Below are 15,149 nucleotides of genomic sequence, written 5' to 3'. Positions count from 1 at the left end.
ATGATGAGTAAGTTGGCAGTGCCTCAATTATGAAGCTTTTTAATATGTGGCACTCATAGACAAGAAAATTCATTGTTAATAACTGCATTCAGAAAAAGGTTACCTGTGTAGCAAATGTCAATGCTAAATTTTTTATAGAATTGTTCCTGTAAAGATGGAGCTATAACAGACCGAAAATGGCACTTTGAGGCACTCCTGCATTAATAAATAAGAATTCAGCTTGGTTTCATTGATTACTATAAATTGGGTGTGGTGATTAAATAACTTCACATTAAGTTTAGAGCTGTACCAAGACACCATATTGCTCAGGTATTGAAGGCAATGTAAGATGGTTAAGTCTACCGGAACCATGCGATAAATATATAAATATACCCATTGGCAGTATTTTACATTCAAATCCCTGCAGTACTCTTTCTTTGTTCAAGGTGTGCCGGAGTGCATGGGGTGGAGACCTAAAGTGGCCAAAGCTGAACTGCACATTAGATAGAATAAAATATATCTCGCAGTAGGTGACAATTATTCACGAAATCAGTTTTTCTATGCTTTATGACATACTGGCAAGACCAATATCGAAAATTCGGTGCAAAGAGGTAAGTGACTGCTAGGTTGAGTCCTTTTAGCAAACTCCTTTTGCTTGTAAACAAACAGTGAACTAACCCTGAGTAGATGCCGTCAAGAATCATGTCATGAGGAGCCTGTATGGGAACTTACAAGGTGGCATTATCATTTCACTTGTTTTTGCATATTTGCCAATTTTCTCATGGCCGCACTCAAGGTGACGTGGATAGTTTTGGTATTGCAGCTAACGAATCCAGTCTAATTTATCCCTCTTTAGCGTCCCTTGTAAAGTTTTGCTTTCGAAGAAAAATTACAGTTATGAACATTGTTTACAGAATCAAAGTATGTTTGAGTCAAGAAAGTTCAGAAACTGAGTACCTAGCTACAAGCAATGAACTGAAAACGATAGGATAAATTTTAAGGAATATGGAAAGGCTAGTACAGATTGAACAGGTGAAAACAGGTTTAGCTTATATTTCGAGACAAACAATTTATACTGAATTTTTTGCTGAGATAAAAAAGCCGAAGTTGAGTTTTGCGGACCATTTTATGTGCACAGCAGATAGTCACCAAGGGAAACGCGTTGAGGATGGCAGAAAATTAGGCATGACAAGTATTGGAAATCTGAAGGGAAACAATGACATCAGTTGACACAATGTGTGCAACTGCCGCAAGCCTTGCAGTGGGCGTCCAACAGCTTGGTTATTATTGCTTTGACACATATTGCATTACAAATTTTAAATGCATTATCAGGGCAGCAGAGATGAGGCAGTAACAGTTATGATGGCTTAGTCGGGTGCATTTTGCTACATTACTGAATGTTGACATAAAAATTTTACTGCTACAATGCTTTCACAATTACTTTTTTAGTGGTCTTTCATCTGCGTACAGTGCACTGCAATGTGATGACAAGAATGCTTCATGTTGTAGGCAGCCCCAGCGCAGGTGATGTTGAAATATTTAGGTAATTACTGTAGCTGGTTTGCTCTTTTCCGCATTGATGTGGTATTACACGAGTCCTTAATAAATACAATCAAAAAGCTGTAGCCGAAGGCATACACACTCAAGTGACTTCACTGCTTGTTCAACAAGCGAAACTTTCAGGAACGGTAAACAGCCTTTCAAATTCAAGCTGAAAACCGTAGTCCTGCAGTTGTGCCTACAGTTGCTATTCTAACAAGTTGGAAATGTTTACATACCATTTACTGATGAGGAACCACCAGGTTGTACATGTTGCTCTACTGCAGGACCTCCTGACAGGGCATCAGTTGCTGCGCTGCCTGTGGCACAAGACAAAAACATAGACAACTTTTATACATGGCTACTTCATCGCTAAACAAGTTCAATCAGTCTGGTCGAGCAGGCTGCTTAATATTGCTTACACAAACCAATGCCAGATTGTAGAACAAATAACTGGGCTAGTTCGTAATGATTCATTACAAGTACAGCAGCGAAACACATGATGAGAACAAGAAACTAGGCAGGATGAGTGCTTATGAAGGTTAGCACATATGAAGGAGCCCAGGGTACTACAAATAACAGACAACAGAACAGAATTCTGAAAAGGCTAGTTGGTAGCGATGCATGAAAAGTGCGAAAGACAAGAAAAAGGAAGTAAAGAGGAAGGGTGCCCGCCCAATTTACTTCCTTGAGCTCATCCTTTGACAGCGCTGCCATACTCGTAACCAATATCAGATTATTGCATTCGCCAAAATACTTTCTGCAGTAAGAGCTCATTGTTTTTAATGTAGAACTGTATATGGTAGCACAAGAAAACCCTTAGCCATGTTTGTGGAGGCAATATGCAAGCAAAAAAAATGATTTATTGACAAGCCCTCAGTGACCCAAGGTCAATATTACACCTTATTTTTACTAGTTATGATAATCCAGCTAATCCTAACTTCTGTGATGCCACACCTAGAACACTTAGCATAACAATATGCCAGTTACCACAGATATCTGATGAAGCAGCATGATGTTATGTGCAAGATGAAGTGTAGATACATGGAGTGTATTTCCACTAGAGTTGGTGAACTTGAGAAGCTAGTTGTGCAGTGTGAATTGATATGACTTTCTGAGTCACTAAAAAATCCATGGCGCAGCACTGTCTAATGAACAATATGCACCAATGTCGTCAGTTTGCAAGCCTAGATGGCTGTGAGAGAGCAATCTCTATTTTGCCATGTTAACTAGTTCAAACAGCTGTTTTATGCAAACCGTGCTGAATTACAGACGCATTGTGGTTACACAGAAATATAGCGCGCTGGGTATCATATCTGCTATGCCAGATGTTCGGCTTCAAATGGCTATAAAATCGAAACGCAGTGTTCGTGTTCAGAAACAGCAGGAAAAGGATCAAACCCAATACTTAGGATGCCTTTGGATGGATTCTGGCCTTTCACTTTTCGTGAGTCACATTGTAAGCACACTGCAACCTTACATTACAGTGCAGCATTTAATATAATTGGGTGCCATAGGGAGAAATGGCATGCATGCCTACAGTCGCACAATATGGGCAGACTGTTGCTATAATAACTACACAGAAGATAGACTTAACAAAACAGCTACTACACATGTCGAAGTGAAAACCTAGAAGCTCCCTGAAAAGGCATGTATTTTACGAAGATGGCTATTATAGCAGATGAGCATAACTTTCAGCCACATAGGCAAATGCCCCATAAAACATAAGCACATTGCAACAAAATCTAGACTTATTATTATGTCTTCGGTTGTTTCGGCTGTTTTTGTTTTTCTGGAACAACGACATATACACATCAAGCGCACACGCCTGATAAAAGAAGCATTTGCCAAGCATCACCAGTCCAGCTAGCAAGAACATGCCAGCGCAACGTTGTTTGGATCAGTAACGTTTTAAATGGTTAACTGCGACACTCGATACTTTCACCAATCCGCTGCGTCCCCACGAATCAACTGTTTACACTGAACGGCTACAGTAAACTGATTATTTTAATGCAGGTTCTCTGTCAAGACTAGTGTTTGAGCAGAATTCCTGGTTGCGCACTGCTAAGGAAAGAGGCTAGCGACTAATGGCAGGCACGTTAAACAACCACAGGTGGTTACAATACGGAGTCCACCACATGCGGGATCCTGTATAATTATATCCTGGCTCTGTAACGTGAAACCTCACAATTTATTTTTAACCTATCACAGGAGTACCAAACTACAACAACAAAGCCGGGGCAATATAACTAGTTTGCAGCAGTTCAAGAACTCATACAGAGGTTTGGTGCAGTATTTAACAAAAAACTTACCGTCCACAATTATTGAGGCGAAAAGAATCTGCGGAGTTGGCGACGATACACTGGATTCCAGCGTCCCGCCCGAGGTCTCGCTGAACGGCCACGCGTCCGCCATTTTGCTTGAAAGCGTCAGGAGCATTGGCTAGACTTCGACACGGCTTCGACTAGAAACCGGATTTTTGCTATAGTCACGTGCTTCCGCGTTTGCCGTTTTCCCCTCTGAGAGGGAGTCACACGTTCGGCATGTGTGCTTGCTCTCGGCTTCCGAGTTCGAGGCACGCCGGATTTGCCCTGCTCTGCTTCGGGGGATGGAGGCGACCAGTCGAAGATAGCATTAGTCGCGGCTTTTGCTGAGATACTATAGGCAATTGTACAACACAGAGTCGTAAATGAACAGTCATTCGACCGTACTTGCTATCGGCTGCTTGTCGCGGCGTTCTACGGGGTCCCGCTTATCTTCGCATTTCCTTCTGACGTTATATTTTTCACAGGTTCGGGAATCCGCTGACTCACGACGAATGCAGCGTCAGGCGCTGGCGTATTAGTGCTACCGTGCCTTTTCATTTGTATCTGGGTGCTCTCCAGTTTGCAACACATAATCTCCTTATGCCAGCCTACAAGAAAATGTGGCCCGTGAATATACATGCGGGCGCGTGTACATTTGTTTGCGATGTCCTGCAGGAGAGCAAAGGTAGCGAGACGAGAGCAAGCGTTGCCGTCCCTCTTTCAGTTACTCCCTTTCCAACCGGAGACTAAACGCTTAGTCCTCTGATTTCGGACATGGCAGCCATATTGTTCCAGTTGGTCTCTCTGGAAACTAAATGTTGGTCGCGGGGGCAAAAAGCTGCAGTAACTGTGATTTTGTTCATTTTTGGCTAATAGTGTCCATGGGTATGTATACCCCCCGGTGCCTCATCATCTTCCAAGGTTCAACACCGTGGAGCAGCGACTAGTCGCGCCTCGCCTCCATTTATGTTCAGACGGCGTTTGACGCACGCCAATGGACAGTTCGCCATACACAGCTACGCTTGTTATCCGCGTTCACAGAGTGAAATGGCACTGAATTTTTTTAGTGCCTGACACATAAGAATACAAAACTCACTTTGTAATAACACCCAATGGCAACACATGCATAACGTGTACTCAAAATGAAACTTTTGAGATGTGCATGTGCATGTGCATCTTCAACCAAAACATGCCTCGACTGAGAAATTATCAAAGCATATTGCGCCACGATTGCACGCATATTTGTCCGTTCAAACCCAGCCAACTCTTTCGGACATTCGGTGCATGCGTCCGTGCCACTTTCTTGTCTTTCACCGGGACGACTAGTGCTTTAGGCCCTGTGTTGTGCTGCACTATATCTCTGTGATCGGACCCGCTTATCCCAGTAGTTTCTTCGTAGGAGTTAACGTTACGTCAGAACTGTCCGACGTTGTACAGAGCTCATAATCATCTAAAGTTAATCATGACCTAATGATTACTGGCAAGAGTACAAAAGCGATTTGCATAAACCGCTTTGCATAAACATATTTCCCAACATTAGGCCCGTATAAATTCGCGTCTGCGACGCCAGTAGAGATCATGCCTGTGCCACCAAACAGTCGTCTTCACGCCGCTGCCATTCTGCCGCTATGGGCACACATGCACATTTGCGTCACACACCACTACTCGGTTTGCACAAACACGTCGGCCCACCATGCAAAATGCATCGAATAACATAGATTCCCACAGTGAGGAGCAAATGCGTATTTCTAAAACAGATTTTGCGATAATGCTGTAAAGCAGTGATTTGGGCTTGTTGATAAGACATCGTGCGGCTTATAGCGCGTTAAAAAAACAAGGACGAAAGTGAGACGTGGCACACACAGGCGCTATTTGCGCCTGTGTGTGCCACGTCTCACTTTCGTCCTTGTCTTTTTAACGCGCTATAAGCCTTACGATTTTGCGATAAGGCGAAATAATACACCTGCCATATTTGCCGATGCTATGATGTGGTTCGGGGAGTTGGGTTAAAAGTGAGTCAGAGACGCTTCTGAGGAAAACAAGGGACGAACAGCAACACTCATCGTACATGAACATATATTACAAACATCCAAAAGACAAGTACAGAGGCACAGGGCATGGGGGCAAGCAAGATCAAGCGTTGCTACACAGCGTTCAGGGCGACTACCTCCGCGCACTCACAGTTTCGTTGATGTGGCGTCGCTCGACGAACGGTAAGAGTGGAGGTGGCAGGCGGGGTCTCGAAGACCACTTGGTTAGCTGGTTCACGGGAGCGGATTACGTGCCGATTAGAGGACCCCTCGTGTGTGGGCACTCATTCGACTGGGTCCCGCCGACAGCGCTTGACCTACCGAGCGTGGACGTCCGACCCAAGCCAACGCGTCCCCCGTCCAGGCTCCTCTTCTCAGCTCCCTGCCGACTCTTCAGCTTCGCTATGCTGCCTGAGGCATGCGTTTCTTGCCGATTTGCTGAGCGCTGTCTTGTGGCGCTTCCTCATTTGTAGTTTTTAATTATTATTTTGCTACGCCACATGCGCACTTGCAGAGCGCATGTGCAGAGAGGGGTCGTCCTTGCAGAGAATGCAGTGCCGATGAAGCATACGCACCGCGGTGCACGTGCTTCGATCTTGTCGACGCCACTTCGACGTCGTCATCCACGTGTCTCTTTGCACTTCGTCACAGCCTGATGTATTATTATATTCAAGTTTAATGCCTATGTTACAAATGGTATATAGTTGTACATATACAAAAGGAGTTCCCAGGGTTTATTCACCCATAGCGGGTGCTCCTGTGCAAGTAAAATGAGTAGAACTCCAACGTAAGGAAGCAATGCAAACGAAGGAGAGCTTATAACAAAAGAAAAAAAAAAACTCAGTGGCCTTCACTCTGCGAAGAAGCATGATCAGCAAAGCTGTGTATGTAGGCCCCTTAAAGACGAACTGCACCTCGGATGTTAGTCGGTCCGGTATTTCACTATCTTCGGTATCGGCCCACGTATGGGCAGTGTCTAACACCGCCTTCACCCACGCCGCAGGTCGGCCCGGTACTGCACAATGCTCGGGATCAGCCCACGTGTGGGTAGTGCTTAACGCCTGCTTCACCCCCACCGTGGGTCGGCCCGGTATTGCCCAATGTTCGGGGTCGGCCCACGTATGGGGTGTGCTTAACGCCTGCTTCACCTTCACCGCGGATCGGCCCGGCATTGCACTACCTTAGGGATCGGCCCACATGTGAGGAAATTGTGGTCTACACGAGGACGCGATCCACCAGATCCTTGCCATAGACAATTGTGCTGTAAAATACGTATACAAGTAGATGAATAACGTTCCCTGCTAGATGGCATTATTTATAGTTTAAAAACTAAAGCTTTTTCAGGGTTTTCTTAGACATTTGCAAGTAAGCCACAGATTTCTTATGTATGTCTAAACTATATTCCAAAAATGATACCGAGCCAAAACGCAAGGTGGATCTGCCCTAATTAGTACGGACACTAGGCAAGAGCAAGTTACCATTGGTAGAGAAGCGAGTAAAATTAGAATTAGACAGTACACGTAGGGGGAAGATATCTGTAGATAGGACATGGTTGTAAGTGTAAAAGAATATAATGCCTATATTATACAAATAAAGGCTAAAGAGAGGCAAAATCTTAAGATCAACAAAAATGGGAAAACAAGGTGGAAAGCGCGGAGTGAATCTCATAATCCGAACGGCTTGTTCCTTGAATTTAATGAATGGACAGAAGTGAACGGAGCATGCATGACCCCATGATGAGATGCACTAGATTGCATGACTGTGTATAAAGGTCTAATATAATGTTGCGAGCACATGGATGCAAAAGTTGATTGAAGATAAACTGTGTTGATCTATAGCTTAGCACTAGTGTATCATCTCCTAAAACTAAGGCAGGGTGTAAAGTTATGTATCAATTGTAGAGCTTGCGCAACCGTTTTCGTCTGTTTCAATTTGTTTACATGTCAGTAAAATGTGCAGCCCTGAGAGCAGTTCTTGGTATTTCTCGCATATTGGTTGGTCATCTTGTGTAAGTAAACAAATTGTAAGCGAGGTGTGTGCGCTCAATCCGTAGTCGCCATAAAACTACTTCAATGTATCATTCCTTGTAATTACATGACTTCCACTAGCCCAGCATGCGTTTGGTAAGGTGTAGCTTGTCTGTGGAAGGGTCGCATTCGGGTTGCCGTTTTAGCGTCGAGGTCTTCTGAATCCGAATCACTCGGATACTATTTTTGTAGGGAAGTGTTGTGTTTTACATGCTTTTGTACGCTGTGAAAGATGAGCATCCATCTTCTGCTCTGTTATCCGGTATCCCAACGTGGCTTGCTAGTCAGCAGAAACGAGTTGATCAGCCGTATTTATTGAAACATACCATGTTTAAATTATCCGCTACTAGGTTTTCACATTCGGTTTTGAGTGTACTTAAAAATTGTATTTTCTTGCTTGTCGGTGATAATGTTTTAGCTACAGCTCTTACAGCATGAACTTCAGCAGTGAAAACAGAAGCATAATGCGTTATTCGTATACTTGTTTCGCAGTTTTTCGTTACGGCTTCACACCCACGTGTTTGTGTTTTTTAGAACCATCTATGTGAAATTCTATATAATCTTTATATTTGTGCAGAACAGCGCGGAAATCTCATGTAATGTGTTCTTCCCGGGTGTCTCTTTTCTTTATATGTGTCAAGGTACAATCGCGTAACTTCGTAAAGTCGCACTACGGGGGTAATCGCTCTTGCTTTTTAGTAACCTGAGGGACATTGTGAGGAATGTCATAATCCCGACAGTATTCTTCATATCGCAAGACAAGTGATCTAATCATGTTCACTGTATTTGTGCAGTGTAAGCGTGAGTTGCATTGAGTGACAATGTTCTGACATCGGTGCTGTGGGGATAACTTGATTCTGTGTACATAACGAAAAGTCAATAAAGCTCCTCGCTGCTGTACAGCATGTTCATTACAGTCACCGTAAAACATTGGACAGGTGATGTTCTGCAAGCACAACTAGCTAGTCGCAGCAGTAGATTATGTACTCGACCAAATCGTGGAATGTATGACTGTCTGGTTGAGCCATAAATTACGCACCCGTAGTCCAAAACGCCACGCATCACAGACCGGTAAACATGTAAGAAGCATCTTTGGTCGGAACCCCAGGGCATATGAGACAACACTTTCAAAATATTCAGAGCTCTATTAGCCTTAATTTTTTCGTATTTATGTAGGCCAGGAACTTTCGTTTATTATCAAAGATCACGCGAAGAAATTTGAATTCTTGTTTTATCGACAGCATCACATCAGTTCTATGATCGAGTCCAAGTGCGATTCTCCTTCTTACAAAAATAACACTGTAGCTTCTATTTTTTTTTTTTTTGCGTGCAGAAGTTCAAGTCATTTTTGTCAGCCCATCGTCATAGTCTTTTTATTGTAACCTGGACCTGCCTTTCACATGTGGGTAAATTTGAGGTGGGATAGGGTATTTGGAGATCGTCGACGCATATTTATTCCGTTTATCTAAAAATACCCCCAAAGGCCCTTACTACGATGGTATTACATGGAGGGGGGGGGTGCGATCACGGGCACTGGTCGTAGTTTGTACATCATACTAAGAACAAGAGAATGTAACAAACGTAATAATACAGTGAAACATAGGTAATATGCAAGATAATTAAGTCACAATTATTACTGAGCAAACATTAGTACATATTAGGGAACATAAGGCAATTGCAATAAAAACACCAAAAAACATCGAAAACACTGTAACGTCGCCAATGATAATAGTATTAAGATTATTTGACAAGTCGTGAGCGAATTAAATCTTGAAACATAGTGAAGTCTGGTTCCGTGGCAATGACTAATGGTAAGGCGTTCCATTCAGTTATTGTGCGTGGTAAGAACGAATATGCATAAGGGGTTTACTGGCAGTTAATGCGTTTGACTTTGTATGGATGGTCATGGCGTGGAAAGATTACTGGTGGTGACTGAAAGAAATCATCATGAAGTGATGGATGGTGATAAAGCTTATGGAAAAGTGTAAGCGAGAAATTTTACGGCGAAGTGCTAAGTTGTCCAACTCGGCTTTATTCTTTAACGAGGTGACGCTAGTGTAACGTGAATAATCTGAAAAAATAAATCGTGCAACACCGTTCTGCAAGGTTTCGATTTGTTTATTAAGTCCGAGAGTAAGGTTTGTAGAGGCAAGGGTAAGATTAATATGATTATTTCATGATAAGTTTGACTGAAGAGTGATGCCAAGGTATTTGTAAGTTGTTGCGAGTTCCACAGCGTTGTTATCACGGGAATAGGTGGTTGGAATTAGTGGCCTATAGGTGAAAGACATGAGTTTAGTTTTGGAAATATTTAATGGCCTTTCCCAATTAGAACACCATGCACTTATTGCGTCCAGGTCAGTTTGTAGTAGGTGGCTATCAGTGTTACTTGTTAGACATCGATAATGTACACAATGATGTGTAAATAGTATGATTTTGGATAACGCGCAGCTGGTTAAATAGTTAATACAGATTAGAAAGAGTAAAGGTCCAAGTACGCTGCCTGGTAGAACTCCAGACGTAACCTCAGCATAACATGAGTTGGAATTGTTAACTGATGTAAACTGTATTGTAGATGAGAGGAAATCGATCATCCATGCAATTATAGTCGGGTCAATGTTAAGCTGCGAAAGTTTAAGTAAAAACTTATGGTGTGGAACACGGTCAAATGCCTTAGAAAAACCTAAAAATATTGCGTCAACTTGGAACCCAGCGTCTGTCAGTGCGTGTATGTCGTTAATAAATGCGGCAAGTTGGGTGTCGCATGAGTTGCCCTTGCGACAACCGTGCTGATGCTTAAAAATAATGTTATGGTCTTTAAGGAAGTTAATGACTTGACTGTGTATGATATGTTCGAGTAATTTACATATAGTGCTGGTTAAGGAGATGGGACAATAATTAAGCGGAGAGATACGATCACCTGATTTGAAAATCGGTATTATTTTAGCAATGCGCCAGTCATTAGGAATACCACCAGTTGATAGTGACTCGTAAAACAGAGCGGTTAACATAGAAAAAATACTATGCGATGTATTCTTTAAAATTTTATTATTCAAACCTAGATGTTCGGCACTAGATGAAGTTTTAAGATTGATTAGTAGAGATAAAACACCATCCTCACTGATGACTACCTCATGCATTGTCATTCTCACTAATGTCTTTAAAGTTGGCAATGAGTTAACGTTTTCATGAGTGAAAATTGTTACAAACGTATCATTAAGAAGTTGAGCGCAATCTGAATCGGCGATAGGAACACCATAAGAGTCAATAAGACTGATGTCAGCTCGAATTCCAGGGTTCACAACACGCCAAAAGCGACGAGTATTATTTTTTAGCATGGATGGTAAATCAGGAGAAAAAAAAGTTATCGCGAGTAGATTTTAGCAAAGCCTTATAAGCATTTTCACACGCTTTGTGTTTATCATGGGCACTCGCTAGACCAGTCAGCTTTAAGTGTTTGTACAGTCTCTTCTTTTTGTTACCAAGCCGCCGAAGCTTGTTGGTAAACGAAGGAGAACTGTTTTTCCAGAAAATAGACAACATAGGAATGTAGGTGTCAATGACTGAACTGAAGGTGGCTTTAAAAAGGACCCAGTTCTGCTCAATGGAACGTGAATGAAAATCATGCAGAAATGGATCTGAAAATGTTGCTAATTCATGGTTAATTGCGTCGAAATTGGCTTTATCGTAACATCTTACTTTCTTTTTGGTAATTATTTTTTTGCTCGCGCAAAAGTTAATGTATCCAGTTATAGCCTCATGGTCAGCGATGCCTGCTTCATGAGTTATGTCGGGAAATATATCAGGATTGTTAGTTAAAACTAAGTTTCAGTGGGTCGTGTTGCTTGACTAATAAGTTGGGTTAATGAAAAGTCAAGACAATTGCTGAGAAAGGTATGCGCGGCAAGATCCGTGGCCGATACGGAGAGCGTCGACCAATAGATATTTAGAAAATTGAAATAACCAAATATGATAATTACTGACCTCAAAATTTAGCACCCATACATTTCTACTATAAAGCATTCAAACACAAGAGATACAGCACTTTAAAAAATGTAACTGATGCGCAGTACAAACCACGATGCAGGTGAGAAATAGCAATGAAAAGCAATAAGTTGGTGAACAGATTAAAAGGGTGTTATTGAAAGATGACTGCTGACTTGGTTGCGGAAGGAATTATGGTTTGTTAAGGAAGCCGGGAAGCAACATCACATAGATGTTGCCAGCCGGTTAGCTGCTCCGGGTCCAAAACTGGCGGTAGCGTCCAGTGATGGGGATGCGCAGCCCCCGTGACTTGCCCGCGGGAAAGCATGTTCATTACCGGAGCAGGAACAGCAACGCCCAGCAGCATGGCAGCCTGGAAGAATTTAAATGGTAAGGGCTCCATTCTAGTCACGGTGTCGTGCCAGACGTGGACACTGTAGACTCATGAAAGCAGTGTGGCGCTGCCTCATGCCGCACAGCACTGGCATAACTTACATGAGGTAAGTGACCAAGGCTTTTCCTCGCTTCATATAACGAAATGTTTTCCTTTACAGTGATTGCGATGATTTCGTTTTCTCTTTTCCAGCAAGGGCAGCGCCGTGAGTAAGCTAGATCATCGCCCTTGTAATTGACGCATTGTGCAGGGCCACTGCAAATGTCAGATGGATGGCCACTGGCACTACACTGCACGCATGTTTCTTTGTCTTTGCATAATTACGATGCATGTCCGAACCTGTCCCACTTAAGGCATCACTTCACATTCGGTATGTATGCTATGACGTTGATTTTTACATATGCTGTGTCCAGTGCACTGGGCACACTACTATCCGGCAAATGCGTGGCCTGGGCCTAGGCTGCCCCCGAGTAGGTCTGGAGATCCTGTCTCCTCGCCAGCTCAGGAGATTGCTGAATGGCCCATAGTTGATTTTGGAGGTTCGAGCTGTGCAACGCGGCCGTCCATCGCGCCGCATCTTCATCTGGGGAAACTGCATTTTCTCTGCATATAACCTCACATTCCCAGAGAATGTGTCTAAGAGATGCGTGACCCCTGCAGCATAGTTTGAAGTTACCGTCGGAATAGATGTCTGGATATATCCTCCTGAGACGGACCGCGTTGGGGAAGGTCTTGGCTTGTAACTGCCTGCAGTCTACCGCTTGGGCCTTGTCGAGTTTGGGTATGGGGGTGGATACACACGCCTGGAGGTTTGATAAAATTTTGTATTATCACAGTACCTGGTCATTCTTTCCCTCTCTGTCCATGCCTCCGTTGAATTTCCAACACCAAAAGAGGATCCTTCTACGCGGGCGCGGATTATGAGACCTCGCGCTACGCGGTGGACCTCCTCGTTGAGGTTGGGTACGGGGGTGTCGGGGTACGTGTGATCCGGAAACCATATAATGTGTAAACAGAACTGCTTGTTGGCCTAGTTGGCCTAGTTGTTGCCTATATGTGTGTTCCTTTTGTGTGCTTTAAATTGCGGCAAAAAACGTCTTTTAGCATATAATGTGTCGATGCTCCGTCTCCTCGGGGGTGACATAGTTCGCGTTGGCTTTATGTATAGCCTCAGCCTTCGGCAAAATTCTACCTTGTGCATAGTTTGTGACCGCCGTCTGCGAGTCACTGAGTACGTATCTGCCACTGGGGTTAACGATAGCTAGGGCTATCGCCACCTCTTCCGCTACCTCGGGGGTTTTGCCCCGTATACTACAAGAACTGACCAATTGTTTGTCGGTATTAAGGACTGCCACTGCGAAAGCACGTCGACCCTCGTATTCTGCAGAGTCTGTGAACAGCGCTTCCTTGTCCCTACTGAAGGCTTGTAATAACGCTTTGGCTCTACTCTCTCTTCGACCCTGATTGAATTTGGCGTTCATGTTCTTGGGTAGATTAGCCACCTGCAGCTTTTCCCTGATCGCGCTTGGACTGAATGTCTTGTTGCCATGCTGCTTGCGATAACTTATCCCGAGATTGTCCAGGATGCTCCTGCGCGTTCGTGTCTTCCCTAGTCTCTCGAGTTGCGAGATTTGGTGTGCCTCAATTAACTCTTCGAGCGTGTTGTGGACGCCCAGCTGTAGCAGAAGTTCCGTGGTTGTGCTGTCTCGATGGCCCAGTGCCATCTTGTGTGTTCTTCTAATGAGGGTGTTCAGTTTGGCATATTCGGCCGCGTACCAGTTGTGGCCGGCGGCCACATAGGTAATGTGGCTAATAACGAAGGAGTGTATGAGTCTGACGACGCTGGCCTTCCTCATACCCTGGTGTCTGTTGGTGATTCTTCTGATGAGCATCATCGTGTTCGTGTTCTTAGTCTCCAAATGGCTCACCGTTTCTCCGTTGGTGCCGTTCGATTCTATGATAAGTCTGAGCACCTTAATCTGCTTCACCCTGGGAATTTCTTGTCCGTCTTTTGTGCGTATGCAAATTTCTTTGTATGCAGCATGCTGGATGTGAGCCTTGGGAGGTCTTTTTCTGGCGAGCAGACAAGACCGGTTCCGACGAGGTACTCTTCCACCACCTCGACCACGCTCTGTACCCACTGTTCGATTTCTCCATCGCTTCCCTCGTACACCCAGATCGTAATGTCGTCGGCGTATATTGTGTGATGCACTCCCTCGATGGCGTTGAGGCGCACGGGGAGGCCGATCATAATGAGATTAAAGAGCATCGACGAGATGACCGAGCCGTGCGGGTTGCCGACACTACCCATGTTCCTGTCTTCGGATGCGAGTTTGCCCAGCATTAAGGAGAATTTCCTGTTTGTGAGGAAATCCTGAACATAGCTGTGCGCTCGGTTTCCTAGATGGAGTGTGGCAATGCAGCGTAGTATAGCTGCGGGAGCTTCATTGTCGAAGGCTTTCTTGAAGTCTAATGCTAGAATGGCCCTGGTACCTCTTGTCTTGTTGTCGAGTATCTGGTGTTTGATTTGCAACATTGCATCCTGCGTGGAGAGATGAGCTCGAAACCCGAGCATGGTGTCCGGATACGCTTCGACATCGTCCAAGTGTGCGTTGATCGGGGTGAGGAAGGCGTCCTCCATCAACTTGGCGACGCACATTGTAAGAGATATTGGTCAAAGGTTGTCGATATCTGAGGGTTTCGCTGGTTTGGGGATGAGCACCAGTTTCGCTCCTTTCCACTGGTCGGGGATGCATCCTCGGGTCCAGCAATCGTTAGTGTACTTGGTCAGTTCGGAGATGGTCTCGTGGTCGAGATTACGAAGGGGCTTATTAGTTACGCCGTCCGGTCCCGGGTCCGACTTGCTGTCTAGCTTTTGCAAAGCGGCCCA

General features: G+C 44.2%; 1 protein-coding gene across 1 annotated transcript; it reads right to left on the bottom strand.

Annotated features, from left to right (window-relative positions):
- Positions 1-12,714: 12,714 nt before the first annotated feature.
- LOC140219973 (uncharacterized) lies at positions 12,715-14,918 on the bottom strand. The gene is made up of 2 exons (XM_072290141.1): positions 14,472-14,918; positions 12,715-12,771 (listed from the first exon to the last, which is right to left on the bottom strand). Exons 1-2 carry the CDS (start codon positions 14,916-14,918, stop codon positions 12,715-12,717), a joined length of 504 nt encoding a protein of 167 aa, XP_072146242.1.
- Positions 14,919-15,149: the final 231 nt, after the last annotated feature.

The sequence above is a fragment of the Dermacentor andersoni genome, chromosome 8 (assembly GCF_023375885.2).
Source record: "Dermacentor andersoni chromosome 8, qqDerAnde1_hic_scaffold, whole genome shotgun sequence".
In the NCBI taxonomy this organism is placed as follows: Eukaryota; Metazoa; Arthropoda; class Arachnida; order Ixodida; family Ixodidae; genus Dermacentor; species Dermacentor andersoni.
Note: the sequence above shows the minus strand (reverse complement) of the source record. Positions and strands in the feature narration are given on the sequence as shown.

Bases quoted from the DNA above. Each gene is read 5' to 3' on its own strand.
- LOC140219973 (XM_072290141.1), bottom strand. From the start codon at position 14,918: ATGTGCGTCGCCAAGTTGATGGAGGACGCCTTCCTCACCCCGATCAAC. The intron at 12,772-14,471 runs GTGCATCACACA...TGGGCCATTCAG, and splicing joins GCCTCAACGCCATCGAGGGA to CAATCTCCTGAGCTGGCGAG.